A 15505-nucleotide genomic window follows, 5' to 3' on the forward strand; every position below is an offset into this window, starting at 1 on the left:
TATAAATTTCCAGTTTATGACATTAATGATGTAAGAAGCCAAAATCATGTAAGGGCCACTTAAAAAATACAGAGCACCTGCTACTTGCCAGGTAGCATATTAAGTGCTAGAGACATGGTGGTAAACAACAGGAGCAAAACAAAGCTGTTTTCTACTCTCAAATTCTAGTGAGAAAGATATAATGAAAAAATATATGATTATAAATTAAAGAGTTCTGGAGATAATGAACAGGATTGTCTGGCAGAGAATGTTATGGTGAACTATTTTAAATTGGATGGGCAGAAAGTCCTCTGTGAGGAGATCTTTAAGCTGAGATGGAAGAAAGAGAAAGAGGAATCATGTGAAAAGTCAAAGGCTATGTGTCCAAGAAGAGGTAATAATATGGTAAAGACCTTGAGGATGAAAAACCTTGATGCACTGAAGGAAATTAAGAAAGGCTGATATGACAAAAGCCAAGTGATCCAGGAGGAGTGGCCAATGCCAAGGCTGGTGCTGTAGTCAGAGGCCAGGTCATAGGGTCCTTTTAGGCCATGTTGAGTGTGGTTTGTACTATAAGAAAGCGATGGAAAACTGTTTAAAGGATTTAAGCAAGGAATTAGTTGCCTGATTCATTTAGAATCTTGAAAGTTCACTCTGGCTTCTGTGCAGAAATTTGATGAGGTGGGGCAATGAAAAAGGGAGACCACCTAGCAGATTATTAAGTAGCCCACATGAAATTATCTTGAGAAGTGGTAGTAGCTGTGCAAAAGAAGATTAACATAAGATGGGCTTGAGACACATTTTAGAGGTCAAATTGATAGGACCTTGTGATTGATGGATTCTTTGTTGAAGTTAGAGGGAGGTATTACTTTCCAAACTTCTGGCTTGAACAACTGGTCAGATAGAGTGCCCAGTTGTTCTGGAAAGAAAGAGAGTGGGTGGAAGAGTGATTTAGATCAGAAGTCAAGGAACCAGAACTCAGTTTTAGGTATGTTACATGCACAATGCCCACTGTACATCCAAGTGGAGATGTCTGGTAGGCAGTAGAACAAATGAACCAGGAGCTCTGAAGAAAGGTCCAGGATGGAGACATAAACTGGAGACTCATGATATTTACTTTTTTCATGTCAAACAATTGAGGGTATATTTAAATAACTCATGAAATAGCCGATTAACAGATATTTCAACATGTATATAAAAAATCAAACTTTATTTTTAAATGATTTTTTTTTTTTTACCTACTGAGTAAAAGAATGTTATGCAAAAGCAAAACAAGGATTCCTCAAGGATTTAGAAGCCACTTATTGGGTATGTAAAATATAGTAAGAGAATATAATTTAAATTGTACCTTCTATGTACTGTTTCTATTGTAGTCTTCTATGAGGATATTTATCACCAAAAAAAGACAATCACGGATAATTTTAGAGGATTGTTTCTTCACGTATTTTAATTGTATCCCCCACTGACCATCCAATACAGTTACTTGACATTAGTTGTGAATATATTTTTTCCTTTTAAACTTTTTTTATAGTATACTATACATATAAAAGTTATCATCTTTACCATTTTTAAGTGTGAAGTCCAGTGGTAATAACTATATATATTTTTTCCCTTCATCACCCTCCACCTATCTTTCCTGCCCTCTAGTAACTACCATTCTACTCTCTATCTTCATGAGATTCACTTTTTAAGCTCCCATATATGAGTGAGGGCATGCAATATTGGTCCTTCTGTGCTTGGCTTAGTTCACTTTACATAATGGCCTCCAGTTCCATCCATGTTGCTGCAAATGACAGGATTTAATTCTTTTTTATGGCTGAATTATATTCCATTATGTATGTATATTTCTTTATCCATTCACTCATTGATGGGCACTTAGGGTGATTCCATATTTTGGCTATTGTGAATAGTGCTGCAATAAACATGGGAGTGGAGATATTTCTTCCATGTATTGATTTCCTTTATTTTGGATATATACCCACAAGAATTGCTGGATCATATCATAGTTCCAGTTTTACTTTTTTGAGGAACCTCTATTCTGTTCTCCACAGTGGCTGTACTAATTTACATTTCCAGCAGCACTGTATGAGGGTTCCCCTTTGACACCACTTTGTCACCAGCATCTGTTTTTGCCTTTTATATATAAGCCATTTTAACTGGAGTGAGATGATATCTCATTGTAGTTTTGATTTGCATTTTTCTGATGATTAGTGATGTTGTACAGGTTTTCACATACCAGTTGGCCATTTGTTTGTCTTCTTTTGAGAAATATCTATCGAGATCTTTTGCCAATTTTGAAGTTACATTCTTTGTTGGGTTTTTGTTTTGTTGCTATTGAGTTGTTTGAGCTCCTTATATATTCTGGTTATTAATCCCTTGTCAGATAGAGAGTGTGCAAACGTTTTCTCTCATTATATGGGTTCTCTCTACATTTTGTTGATGTTTTCTTTGCTGTGCAGAAGCTTTTAAGCTTGATGTAATCTCATTTGTCTATTTTTGTTCTGGTTGCCTGTGCTTTTTAGGTCTTACACAAAAAAAATCTTTGTCCAGACCAATATCTTAGAGCATTTACCCAATGTTTTCTTCTAGTAATTTCATAATTTCAGGTCTATAATTCATTTTGATTTGGTTTTTGTGTATGGTGAGAAAGTTCTAATTTTATTTTTTTGCATGTAGTTATTAAGTTTTCCCAGCATCATTTATTGACGAGACTGTTTTTTCCCATTGTATGTTCTTTATACCTTTGTCACAGATTAGTTGGTTGTATGTGCATGGATTTACATGTGGATTCTCTATTCTGTTCCATTTGTCTATTTCTATGCCAGGACTGTGCTGTTTTGGTACTATAGCTTTGTAGTAAATTTTGAAGTTAGGTAGTGTGATGCCTCCAGCTTTGTTCTTTTTGCTCAGGACTGCTGTGGCTGTGCAGGGTCTTTTGCGGTTTCTTACAAATTTTAGGAATTTTTCAATTTATGTGAAGAATGTCATTGGTATTTTGATAGGAATTGCATTGAATCTGTAAATTGCTTTAGGTAGTACTGTAATTTTAACAATATTAGTTCTTCCAATCCATCATCATGGAATCTCTTTCTGGGTTTTTATGTCCTCTTCAATTTCTTTTATCAGAGTTTTATAGTTTTCCTTGAATAGATATTTTACTTTTTTAGTTAAATTGATTCCTAGGTATTGTATATTTTTGTAGCTATTGTAAAAGGAACTGCTTTCTTGATTTTTACTCAGATTGTTCACTGTTGGCATATATAAATGCTATTGATTTTTGTATGTTGATTTTGCATGCTGCAACTTTACTGATTCAGATCTAACAGCTTTCAGGTGGACTCTTTAGATTTTTCTAGGTATAAGATCATGTAGTCTGCAAACAAAGCTAATTTGACTTCTTCCTTTCCAATTTGGATACCCTTCCTTTCTTCCTCTTGCCTGATAGCTCTGGCCAGGACTTCCTGTACTATGTAGAATAACAGTGGTGAGAGGGGTTATCCTTGTCTGTTTCAGTCCTTGGAGGAAAGGCCTTCATTTTTTCTGTGTTCAGTATGATGTTGACTGTAGGTTTGTTATATATGGCCTTTATTATTTTGAAATATGTTCCTTCTATATCCATTTTGGTGAGAATTTTTATCATAAAGGAATGTTGAATTTTATCAAATGCTGTTTCAGCATCTATTGAAATAAGTATACCATTTCTGTTAATGACTTATAATATTTAGATTGTTTTTAAAGACATAGGAAATGGGTTAGATCTCCTAAAGAGGGAAGATGGAAAGAGAATGAAAGAGGGTCCAGAATATAGCCCTGGGGATTTCCAGCACTTATGGTGGAGGGAAAGTAGACATCAGAGGAAACTCAGAGTGGCCAGATAGAAAGGGAGGAAAAAGCTTAATAAGGTGGTATCATGAGAAGAGAGTCTTTCTGGAAGGAGAAATGCTTACTCTTGATAACAACTGAAAAATAGGGTGAGTCCACATTAGAATCCTCGCTACTGGGGAGGACTTTCTACACAAGGTTAGAGATCACTTGTATTTTGTCTACTATAACTTTAGTCCATAATGCATTTTCTGGCACATAGTGGGCACTTGATAAGTATTCATTCAATGACATTTAGTAATTGAGTGCCCAAATATTTATGTCGGGTTGAGAGCTAGGGATAGGCATGAGTCTTTCTTCAACATCCTTCTGATTAGAGAGATAGCAGTATCTTCAGTTTATTTTAAAGCATCATGAAACACACTTTATTCCTGCTAACATTAGGAAAAGCGAGCTGTTTTCTAAGCCTTGGAGGAAGGAAATTCAGCTAACATGTGAGATAATGTAGGGTGGCTATTTCTCGAAAGGTAGTGAATCATAGCTATAACCATAACTGTGGAAAAAAGTCCTGCCTTATCAACCACTCCATTGACTGCTAGTCACCAAAACTACGCTATGAAACAAATTGTGTTGAGTGGCTTTCATTGTAAAAGACTTTGGTGAAGGGAGGGAAAGAAACTGGTAGGGGTTCAGATCAGAAGATCTGGCTTTGCCAGTTTCTGGAGGGTGTCAGAATGGCTTCAATATACCTACGTCCTTGGCCTCAACTGGAGGTTTTGTAGCTGCAAACAAGAAGGATTGCGTAGTTCAGAATAACGACAATGTAAGCTAATTGTGGAACTGGGTTAAAATCAGCATGTAGATCTACTAAGAAACACACTCAGCACTACTGCAGAGAGAAACATCAGAACCATTCTCCACAGGCCCTTCATTTCTGGAAGCCATTTCATTTTTACAATAGAGTTATCACACACCATATTGACTTTTTACTGTAAAGAGAAAGTTAATATTCCTCATATTTTGTCTGTTGACAGAGTGAAAATAATTGCATTGGGTTTGGCTAGAATATCCTGTCATTCCAAAAATATCTCAAACTCCACATGGCTAAAACTTAACCCATCAATGCCCCCATGTACATGCTTGCATACATGCATATTACTTCATTTCTCAGTGTTTTTTTCTCTGTGAATGGTATCACCACACACCCAGTTCCCAAATCCAAAACTGCCCTGGGGATTTTCAACAATTACGGTGGAAGAAGCCAGCAGAGGAGACTCAGAGTGCCCAGATAGGAAGGGAGGAGAAAAAAGTTCAATAAAGTGGTGCCCTGAGAGGAGAGTCTTTCAAGAAAGAGAAATACTTCCCCTTGGGCTTATCCTCTATTTATTGTTGCAGGGGCTTCCAAAATTAGGTTTTCTGTGTTCAGTCTTGCGTTCACACTTCTGAAACCCAGAGCTGACCCAGACAAATTCCTCAACTTCCTGTCAGCCCCAACATAGATTTAAAATTCCTAACCTGGCTTATGAGGTTCACCATGTATTCCTGCTTCTCTAAGTCAGGCTCATATCACACCAATCTGTGTGTGGGGTGGCTAAATACACTAGCCAGGGAAGCTCTTTCAGTTCTTCTACCTGGCCCCGCTGGAGCCCTCCTTATTGCTCATTCCGTTCTTAGCCTGATTCAAGATTCCTGGTCCTTCACATCTCTCTTTACGTGTCCTCACCTGGAACTTTCTCTAGTTAGTACAAATTTTCTATCTACCATTGGAGCAAACATTTTTTGAAAGTTTGTATCAGTCCTGCCTTACTCTTGGTGGAATCCTGTGGTCCTAGCCAAGTGCCTGCTCCATTAATGTGCTGAATAAATGAATAAGCATTTTAATTATGTATCTGTCGTTAGTGTCAGATGTGTTATTCCAGCAGGGTTTTAGCACACAGACACACTCTTTGATGCAGACTTTTCCTGTGTTTTCTTTTTACATATAGCAACAATAAAAAAACTAGACCTTCATCTCCTGAAAATATCAGTCTAATAATCACCTATGACTGTCTCTCTGGTTGCTGAAGGGAAAAAAACAAAACAAAACGAAACAAAAACAAACAAAAAAAATCCAGGGCACACCTGGATTGCATTAGAATGAAACTCACTACCCAGTTCAGGTGTGTTGCGTCATGGGTCTCCGGCACATTTCAGAGGCTCATTAGGACCCTGACCCCACACTGGAGTTTACACCCCAATAGCAGCTGTGTCCCGTGGCAACTGAGTGGGTGCGTGAAAAGGGGATAATCAAGAACCAGCTGGAGCAATCAGAATCGGTTAAAGTGAATCAAGTCACAGTGCTTCCTTAACCCAACCTCTCTGTTGGGGTCGGCCACAGCCTATAACCGCCTGCTATTCAACCTGAGCGGCTGCTGCTCGCCTGCTCAGGCTGCACAGCCCGGGGTGCAGAGGAAGTGTGGGGAGGAAGGAAGTGGGCATAGAAGGGTGCCCAGTGTGGGTCTTGAAGAGAATAGCCATAACGTCTCTGTCACCAAAATGTTCCCCAGGAGCCTTCGGCGAGTTTTTTGGGGTTTTGTTTTTAATTTGTGGCTCTTGATAATTTATCTAGTGGTTGCCTACATCTGAAAAACAAGACAGTGCTTGACTCTCAACCAAAGAACTGGACGGCTCCCCGCCGCAGTCCCAGTCCCCGAGTTTGTGGCTGGCATTTGGGCCACGCCGGGCTGCCTGCTAGAGGCTGGGCGGTCACAGCGAGGGGCACGCGGTTTGGGGCCACACAGCTCCGCTTCTAGGCCCCAACTACTGTTAAAAGGGGAAGCCCGTGCTCCATCTAGGTCCGCTCTTACTGAGCCCAGAGCCATCCCGCGCTCTGCGGGCTGGGAGGTCGGGCCGAGACGCGCGTCCTGCGCAGCCGAGGCTCCCCAGCGCCCCCTGCAGCCGCGCGTAAGGGGAGACGGGGCCCGGCCCTGCGCCTCCGCACCACGCCCGGGACCCCACCCAGCGGCCCGTACCCGGAGAATCAGCGCGAGAACCCGAAGCTCCCGGCGAGCAGCAGAAACCCGGAGTGGGGCGAGCGAGTGCGCGGCATCCCAGGCCAGCCGAATCGCTCCTCCCGCGGTGGGCCGACTTCCCCTCCTCTTCCCTCCCTCCTTCCTTTCCTGTAGCCCGCCGGCGCCGGACACGCTGCGCCTCATCTCTTGGGGCGTTCTTCCCGGTTGGCCAACCGTCGCATCCCGTGCAACTTTGGGGTAGTGGCCGTTTAGTGTTGAATGTTCCCCACCGACAGCGCATGGCTTGGGAAGCGAGGCGCGAACCTGGTCCCCGAAGGGCCGCCCTCCGGGAGACGGTGATGTTGTTGCTGTGCCTGGGGGTCCCGACCGGCCGCCCCTACAACGTGGACACTGAGAGCGCGCTGCTTTACCAGGGCCCCCCCAACACGCTGTTCGGCTACTCGGTCGTGCTGCACAGCCACGGGGCGAACCGATGGTGAGTAGAGTTGGACCAATGAGCCCTCAGCAGCTCAGAGCGGCGTGAGAACGGCGCCCAAGGGATTCCCTGCCCGGTTCAAACTTTTCTCCCTCCCAAGGAGGCAGGAGGGAAACGCTGCGAGTGCCAGCTCGCTGGAGATCTGCCAGGGAAACTAACTTATCTTGGGGTGGCAGCACCCCGGGTGCGTTCTGGCGCAAGACCTTGGAGCTTCGAGTCGGGGGTGGTGGGCGGAAGAGGAGGTGGGGAAGCTGCCCTGCTGCCGACTGCACATCTGTTCCGACAGGGAGCTCAGTGGGCAGCACAGCTCACGTCTGAGCGCACGTGCACGTGTCTCTTTAGGCTCGTGGTGGGTGCGCCCACTGCCAACTGGCTCGCCAACGCTTCAGTGATCAATCCCGGGGCGATTTACAGATGCAGGATCGGGAAGAATCCCGGCCGGACGTGCGAACAGCTCCAGCTGGGTGAGTTGGGTGTGGAACCAGGAGTTAGTGACCTCCCGACCCCCCATGTGGACCCCACCATAGGGCAAGTCCTGGAAAGATTCAAGTCGCCTGTTACTTCTCGTTTAAAGAGCCTAAAGTTTTCAGTTTCAACTCCGTCTCATCTTCCCTCCTTAATGTAAAAGGGATTCCCTTTCTGTTAATATCGTTCTCCCTTCTCCTTATGGCAATGATTGCAGTACGCTGACCAAAACTATGGTAGAGGGAAATTTCTTATGATACTTTCTTTTCATCTCTCCCCCGTCTCTCCGTGTGTAAAGCACATTTTAGCGTGTCTCAGCATATTAAGGATAGAATCCAGCTAAGCCAAGACTTGAGAATTTTATTTCCATCTTTGTCCTATCAACCTTCTTAAAGAACAGGCTAAAGGGCATATCAGGAATAGCAATTGGAATTGATCCCATATCCCGTCGTTCAACCTAAAGGTCTAAAGAAAAAAAGTGATAGTTTTACTTAGAATATGCAATGTAAAAGAAAAGGAAAGTTGGCATCTTCATTGTTAATGTAGTATAATTTTCCACTCCCAAAACCATCATCCAAAACTCTCATGTTATATGGGTCCATCTTTTTGCAGTCATTTCTCAATGTCTCAGATTTGTGACAAGTTGAAAAAATGTGTACTGATAGAGGGGAGAAGTTTCATGTTTCAGACAAGTTTCTTGCACACAGACAAGTGGGGAAAGAGGAACGAATATTAAATAACAAGACTTATCTTATTCCAAAATGTTACTGCTATACATATTGCTTAATTTTTTCCCCTCAAAGCAACCCTGGGTCATGGTTGACATTGTTCCTAGTTTATGTATGAGGACTGTGGCTCAGAGTTGGAAATACCTTTTTAAAAGTTATGAGCTAGTGAGTGATAGGTGGGAACTAAAGTCACACTAGGGTCTGAATGGGTCCAAAGTCTAAGCCATTTTCTTCCATGTATGCATCTTCAATGCAAATAAAATTAAGTGAATGGTTTAATATGTTGCCTGCTGAGCTGGTGGGTCATCTGTAAATGGTGAATAAAATTGGTACTTTATATTTCTTTGCTGTAAAGGGACTTTTGGGATTGGTTATTCGATCTTTAACTTCTTTTGCATTTTATAGTAGTCTTTGCTCTTTTTCAAACAGCGAAGCTGGTTCCTTTCTTTCGAATGAATTCAAATAGAGTATAAACATAATGGAATGTTTACTTTTAACTTCGAACACCTATAAAAGTCCACGAGTTGTCTGTAGCATGTAGAATAAGCCCTAGCCTCTTGTTAAGCATCCTCAATACCAGAAATCACAGTAGGAATGTATAAAACATTCACAGACCCATACATTTGGAATGATTTTGCAAAGCATAATTTTCATTGCATGAGAGAGTTGTGGGTGAAGAATTAGGGAGTGGAGCTGACAGCTTTAATCTGCCAGAGGATCTTGGCAAGGTCTCAGGAGGGAGCAGTTTTATTTCTGTTGTCCTGTCATAGTTTCCTGATCCATGACATTATAACTACTGGTATTTAGTGTCTACTTCCTGTCTGGATGGACACGGAATCTATTTCTGGATGTCTGTGTTTAATTGGATACATCATGACATAATATATTAAATTTAAGATGATGCCTGTCCATGGAAGGGAAAAATTGGGCATGTGTAGCATGGGGGTTGACTGTTCTCAGAGAAATGTAAACATGATCGATATGTAATAGGAATTAAATGAAGATTTTTTTTGGATGGATGAATGAATAAAAGTAGAGGGAAAGTTTATTAACCAGATTTATGAGTAAGATAATTGATTAGAAATGTGCCAAACTGATATTTTTAACTTTCAAATTTTGACCAATCTACAGGGTACTTACTGAGATGAAAGGAAAAAAGACAAGATTACTGGTCAATCAATGAGTTAAAACATTAACAGCGATAGTAATGCCTTGAGTATTTGCTGAAGAGTTGACTGAAGTTATTTCTCATGTGACATTCTAAAGAATACAGATATCTTTTATTCTTCATGTAAAGAAACTGCCTCTTTCTATTCAGAATAAATTCAGTGGTAGCTTAAAGGTATAAAATAGGGATTGAGGCTACAGTCTAGAAATAAAACACTGAAAACATTACGTTGGTAATAAACATATTTTAGGGTTATTAGGTTTGTGGGCTGTGCACTATTTTGTATGAAGAAGTTTCAAGAGTATGTGTAAATATAGATAAGCCATCTTCTGTAGAAGTGTGTGTGCATGTGTGTGTGTGTGTGTGTGTATAAAGCTATCTTCTGTATAAAATAGCTTCAGTTGTCCTGTTTCAAATGTGGGTGACTCTAATGTTGCGAAAATGCTTAGCTCGGTACTGACACATAATAGACATTCAAAAAATAGCGGTTCTTCTTTATTGTTTACTTAAATCTATTATCTGTATGTTATCTGTAATAAGCAGGTTGAGGTTAATAGGGACAATTAATAAACTGAACCAAAAGTTTAAAAATTAAAAGGTAATACATTAAAAGGTAGAAGTTGAGGCCGGGCGCGGTGGCTCAAGCCTGTAATCCCAGCACTTTGGGAGGCCCAGACGGGTGGATCACGAGGTCAGGAGATCGAAACCATTCTGGCTGGCACGGTGAAACCCTGTCTCTACTAAAAATAACAAAAAATTAGCTGGGTGTGGTGGCAGACGCCTGTAGTCCCAGCTACTCGGGAGGCTGAGGCAGGAGAATGGCGTGAATCCGGGAGGCGGAGCTTGCAGTGAGCCAAGATCGTGCCACTGCCCTCCAGCCTGGGCGACAGAGAGAGACTCCGTCTCGAAAAAAAAAAAAAAAAAAAAAAAAAGGTAGAAGTTGAAATGACACACAATGAGAAATATTTTGTTGGCTGAAGGAAAAAATGTTATAATGACTAAAGATTGATCTATGATTGCCATGTCAGTAAGGTATCTTCTTTCCTTTGGAATAGCTTTACTTGCTATCAAGAATCTGAAGGTGTAGGGTCTTCAAATGGCGCCCATCTCCCATGCAATTAAAAATATCCACATGTACTCGTCTTTGAGTCTCTGTAGAATTTCAGATCAATGGTTAATTCAGATAGACCCCACCCCTCAAAAGAGGAGGTCCATATCTCCCCCACCCTACCCTCTGTGGACAAGTTGTCCCATACCATGGTATATTCGTGCCACAAGCAGAAATGAGCCTGCTCATTTATCTAGAATGCCCAGGGTGAGAGACGTTAGGCGAGTACAAGGTGCTTTTCTTCCTGTATATATATTGTTGGCCGCCTCCTACCTCCCTGACTCCCCGAGACATCTCTTCTCTCACTTCTTTTGTACCAGAGGAAAGTCGTGTCTCTGTCAGGAGGGTCTGGGCCCAGACTTGCTCATGAAGACTATGTCTGAGGAGACCCAGGTGATTTCTACAGGTCCACCTTCCACCCGGGTACTCTGCATCATCAGGCTTGTTTAAAGGAAACTTTAATCATAGCTGGTTCTTAAATTAAGGTGTCACAAATAATGACTCAATTAATATAGTTAAGCATAGTCCATCTGTGGACTATCAATATTTAAATAATTAGAACATAATAAAACATAGAAATGATTATCAAATTACACTAAAAAGATGGTCTTTATTTGGTTATTCGAAAAACACTCCAGATCTTTCATTACTTTGGAGTTACCACTGAAAGCATTATACACACACTGACTCTCATTTGGGTAATAGTCTAAAGTTATACAATTACACTATCCAGTATAGTATCCACTAACCATAAGTGGCTTTGAACACACAAAATGTGGCTAGTCAGCAGTGAGAGAGCTGTAATGTAAATTACATACTGGCTTTTGAATACTTAGTAGAAGACAACTCATTAATTTTCATGATATTAATTATATATTGAAACAAACATTTTAAAATTATTGATTACATAATATTTTGGATTTATTAGGCTAAATAAAATATCAGGTTAAATAAAATTTTATTTTTTTTAATGTGGCTACTATAAAATTTAAAATTTCCAATGGACTTGTATTGTATTTCTATTGGACGGCACTGCTGTAGAGAAACATTAAGTTCCCTCTGTAAAATAACACTAACTTTTTAGGAGATACTTTCCTGGTATTTATGCATAAATGAGTAGAACTTTCACTTTCTTTTCCAGACTAAGTGTTCTATAGTTATTGGGCCTTCAAGCTGCCTGCCTGTGCCTCTTTCTTACAGAAGAGACCCATCTCAAGTTAGTCACCATTACCCATATTTAGATTTCTTTCTGGAAATTTTATTACCTTAGCCAGCCTCCTGGTTCATATTATATAACCTATTTGAAAGAATTTAATTAGCATTGCATTATTAAACTAATGATTACCTAATCCTCACTTCTACTTGATTCATAGGAGTTATTAGCTTAACATTAAATAGCAAATATCTCACTGTTGAAACTTCAAATATGTTTTTTCTTGATAACTTTTAATTTTTTCATTTGCAATGTGCTTTAAATTGTATCTTATGAAGCTGAGATTGCAGATTGGTCATTTTGAAAAATCATCCTGAATGAAGGCTGTTATACAATTATGTAGAAAAGACGGAGAGCTTCATTAATAAACTATCAGGTTACTGGAAAGAAGTTTCCTTATTTCCAGCAGTTTCCCAAACTTTATCTCCAAAAGGATGAGGTTTCCACCTAATTTGAGAGATGAGACTTTCTAAATGCACGTTAGTTTTTGCCCTAAGTTTACTTGGTCACCGAGTGATATACCCAATGACTTGAAAATAGATGCCCTTGGCCACGGTTGTAGGGCCAGATGTGGAAATCCATTGCACACATGGGTGATTTATCCATTCCGTTGTTCATTGAGGAATGCCTAAGGGCCAGAACCTGGGCCTGCACAAGAAACATACTCCTTGTCGCAGGGGCTTTAAAGTTTATAAGATAGGTTATTTATAGGAAAGTATGGTGAGATTTAATCTAGGTAAGACAATAAAGGGATGCATTCCTGAGGAATTGGTGTTCAAGTAGGGGAACTGAAAAATAACCAGAAGTTAGGCAGAAGAAGAGGCTATGGAAAAGTTTGCCAGAAAGAGCAAACTGTGTGTATAAAGACCCTGAAGTCTTTGAGAGCACGATGCTTTTGAAGAACTAAAAAATGTGTACAGTTGCACTATGGAGTGTGAACTAAACTGTAGGTTAGAAAGGCAGGCAGGGATTACTTCTGATACAACTCTAAGTGTGAATTTACCCTAGGATATTTAAAACTGGGGCGTGACATGATCAGATTTGTGTGTTTGACATATTCTCTGGTTGCAGGTTGGTGAACGCTTTGGAGTAACTGGGTCAAGACTGAAGGCAGTGAGACAGGTATAGGAAGACTTTGTTATAATTTAGACTACAGATAACAAGTGTCTGTACCAGGACACTGGCAGTAACAATGGAGAGGAACATGGAGATTCTGAGGATATTTAGAAGATAGCACTTGGTAATTACTGAATGCAAGAGTTGAGTGAGAAGGTTCCAAAGATGTTACTGAAGTTTCTAACTTGGGCTGTGACATGGTTGATGGTGCAATGTACTGAAAAAGGGAAGACCAGCAAGTTTTCTGGCAAAATGATGAGTTTCATTGGCTTGAGATTCCTGTGAGATATAGAAGTAAATATCTAGTGATCAGTTCCATGTATGGGTGTGGTAGACAGTAGAGAGGTCTGTACTAGCAAACCAGAGGTAAGAGTAATTGACATAACCCCATTCACCTCCAAGGCTTTGATTATCGTCTCTCTGGGGTAAGTAGATCAAATGGCCAATGACAAATTTCTAAGGATTCCTACAGTTTGAGAAGTGGCTAGAATAGTGCTGCTCAAGTCTGGCTGCAACTTAAATTCTCATACAGCGCTTTAACAGTTCTGGTGGCCCACCTCAAACTAATAAAATCTCTGGGGTAAGTCTATAGGGCACCAGTAGTTTCCAGAGGTCCCCAGATGATTCCAGTATTCATCCATGCTTGAGAACCGCTGGAAAAGAAAAGAAACTGGGAAAAACAAAACAAAACAAAAACCAAGATGGTGAAGCCAAGGAGGTAGCAAGAAAAATCAGGTCAATGTGACATTAATCTGATTAAAGGAAGAGACTGTTTTGAGAAGAGGTGAGTGGTTGGCAGTAGTAAAAGTTGCCAAGACATCAACCGGGGTGAGAAACTATGAGGTCTCATTAGATACAGAGAGAATTAGTTCCTTAGTAACCTTGGTAAGACAAGCTTTAATGGTGAATCCCCTGCAGAGGGTTGAGAAGTGAGATGATAGCAAGCATCAATAACTTTTAACTGGGTTCTTCCTTCATTAATACATTTTATTACTTATGTATTGGATATACACAGTTGAATAAGACATGGTTGAAGCCCTTGAATAACTCAGTTGAGATAAAGGGAGAGACAGGTAAATGGATAATTATGAGATAATGTAATAAGCATGACAATAGACAGGCACACAGTGATGAGAAGAAATGAATGGGAGAAGGCGTCCTGGAGGAGTGAAATCTGAGTAGTGGACGCAGTTCTGACTGTGTCTGAAGAGCACATGTAAAGACTCAATAAACATGAAATAATTTTCATGTTTTTTATATTTGGGCAAAATCCCCTGGGATTTGCTGCACATTTCAGCCTTACTCCAAAGTATCTAAGTCCGCTTTGGGTTCCAAAGGCTCATATCAGGTAGTTCAAACAGTAACACCTACTCCTGAAATAGGAGCTTGAAAATGACTGTCTTTAGAAGCAGGGATTTTTAATTTTAAGATTAGCTGGAAACATCAAATTAGAATATGGAAGTGGACATACAGGTGACAGGTCTGGGCTCAGTAATGCAGTGTGCTTGTTCTCAGTTTACCTCTGAGAATTTTAAAAAATCATAGAAAATCTTTTTTATATAAACTACATAAAATACTATAATTCACAAAAATGTTCAGAAAATAGTAAGATTGTAGACTTAGTTTTAAAAACCCCTTTTATGGGACTTCTTGTGTACAGTGGATTAGACATGTTCTTTTGACATTATGCCCTGTATAGAAAATGCTGGTCAATGTGTACCATCTGTTTATGAATCCCTTTGAAGTCTACCTCACCACAATACTAGTCTGTTTTCTTGTGAAAGTTTTCTAGAAGTCAATAGACTATTATCGTTTTGTCTGCCAGTCATTGTCAATATAACCTCTTATTTTATCCTTTAAACTCTGCCCAGAGAAACGTCCTTTGGTATCTGTAACTCTTCATCTCATTCCGATCCTCCATTGGTCGAGATAATATGATACATTCCTCACTGTTTTTTCTCTACTATATTTTAAAGCCTTCCTATCTTCCTGACCTCCTTTAATTCTTTCGTTGCTTTTTTTTTTTCTTTTCAGCCATCCTACCCTGTGAATTCCAAAAGCAAGCATAGAACTTTAATACTGACCACCAAGCAGATTTCCCTGGAGTATTTTCTGTTTACATTTTTGTATTTTCTTGTTTCAAAGATATACAAAGTGGCATCCACACATTAGTGTGATGTTTTTTCAAATGAATTTTTAAATCCAAGAGATCAATTGAAAACCATGGAGGTTCAGAATTTTCTTTCCTTGTTTTCTAATGTTAGAGGTTGAAATATGCTCTTTTAATAGGCTGTTTCAGAATAGTATAGGATTATTCAAAATGTCCATATTTGAAAATAATGGAAAAGTGCTAACAACTAATTGTCTGGCAGCATCGGATGGTGGTTGATAGTATGAGTTTTAATCCTTTCCCTTCCCCA

General features: G+C 40.1%; 1 protein-coding gene across 1 annotated transcript in view; it reads left to right on the top strand.

Annotated features, from left to right (window-relative positions):
• The first annotated feature begins 7069 nt into the window (after positions 1-7069).
• Positions 7070-15505, top strand: part of LOC105499538 (integrin subunit alpha 4) — an 80425-nt gene continuing 71989 nt past the window's right edge. Inside the window, exons 1-2 of the mRNA XM_011772137.3 lie at positions 7070-7287; positions 7630-7751. Coding sequence (XP_011770439.2) covers positions 7091-7287; positions 7630-7751 — 319 coding nt within the window. The 5' untranslated portion in view covers positions 7070-7090. The remainder of the gene's footprint in view (positions 7288-7629; positions 7752-15505) is intronic.

The sequence above is a fragment of the Macaca nemestrina genome, chromosome 11 (assembly GCF_043159975.1).
Source record: "Macaca nemestrina isolate mMacNem1 chromosome 11, mMacNem.hap1, whole genome shotgun sequence".
NCBI classification, from domain to species: Eukaryota; Metazoa; Chordata; class Mammalia; order Primates; family Cercopithecidae; genus Macaca; species Macaca nemestrina.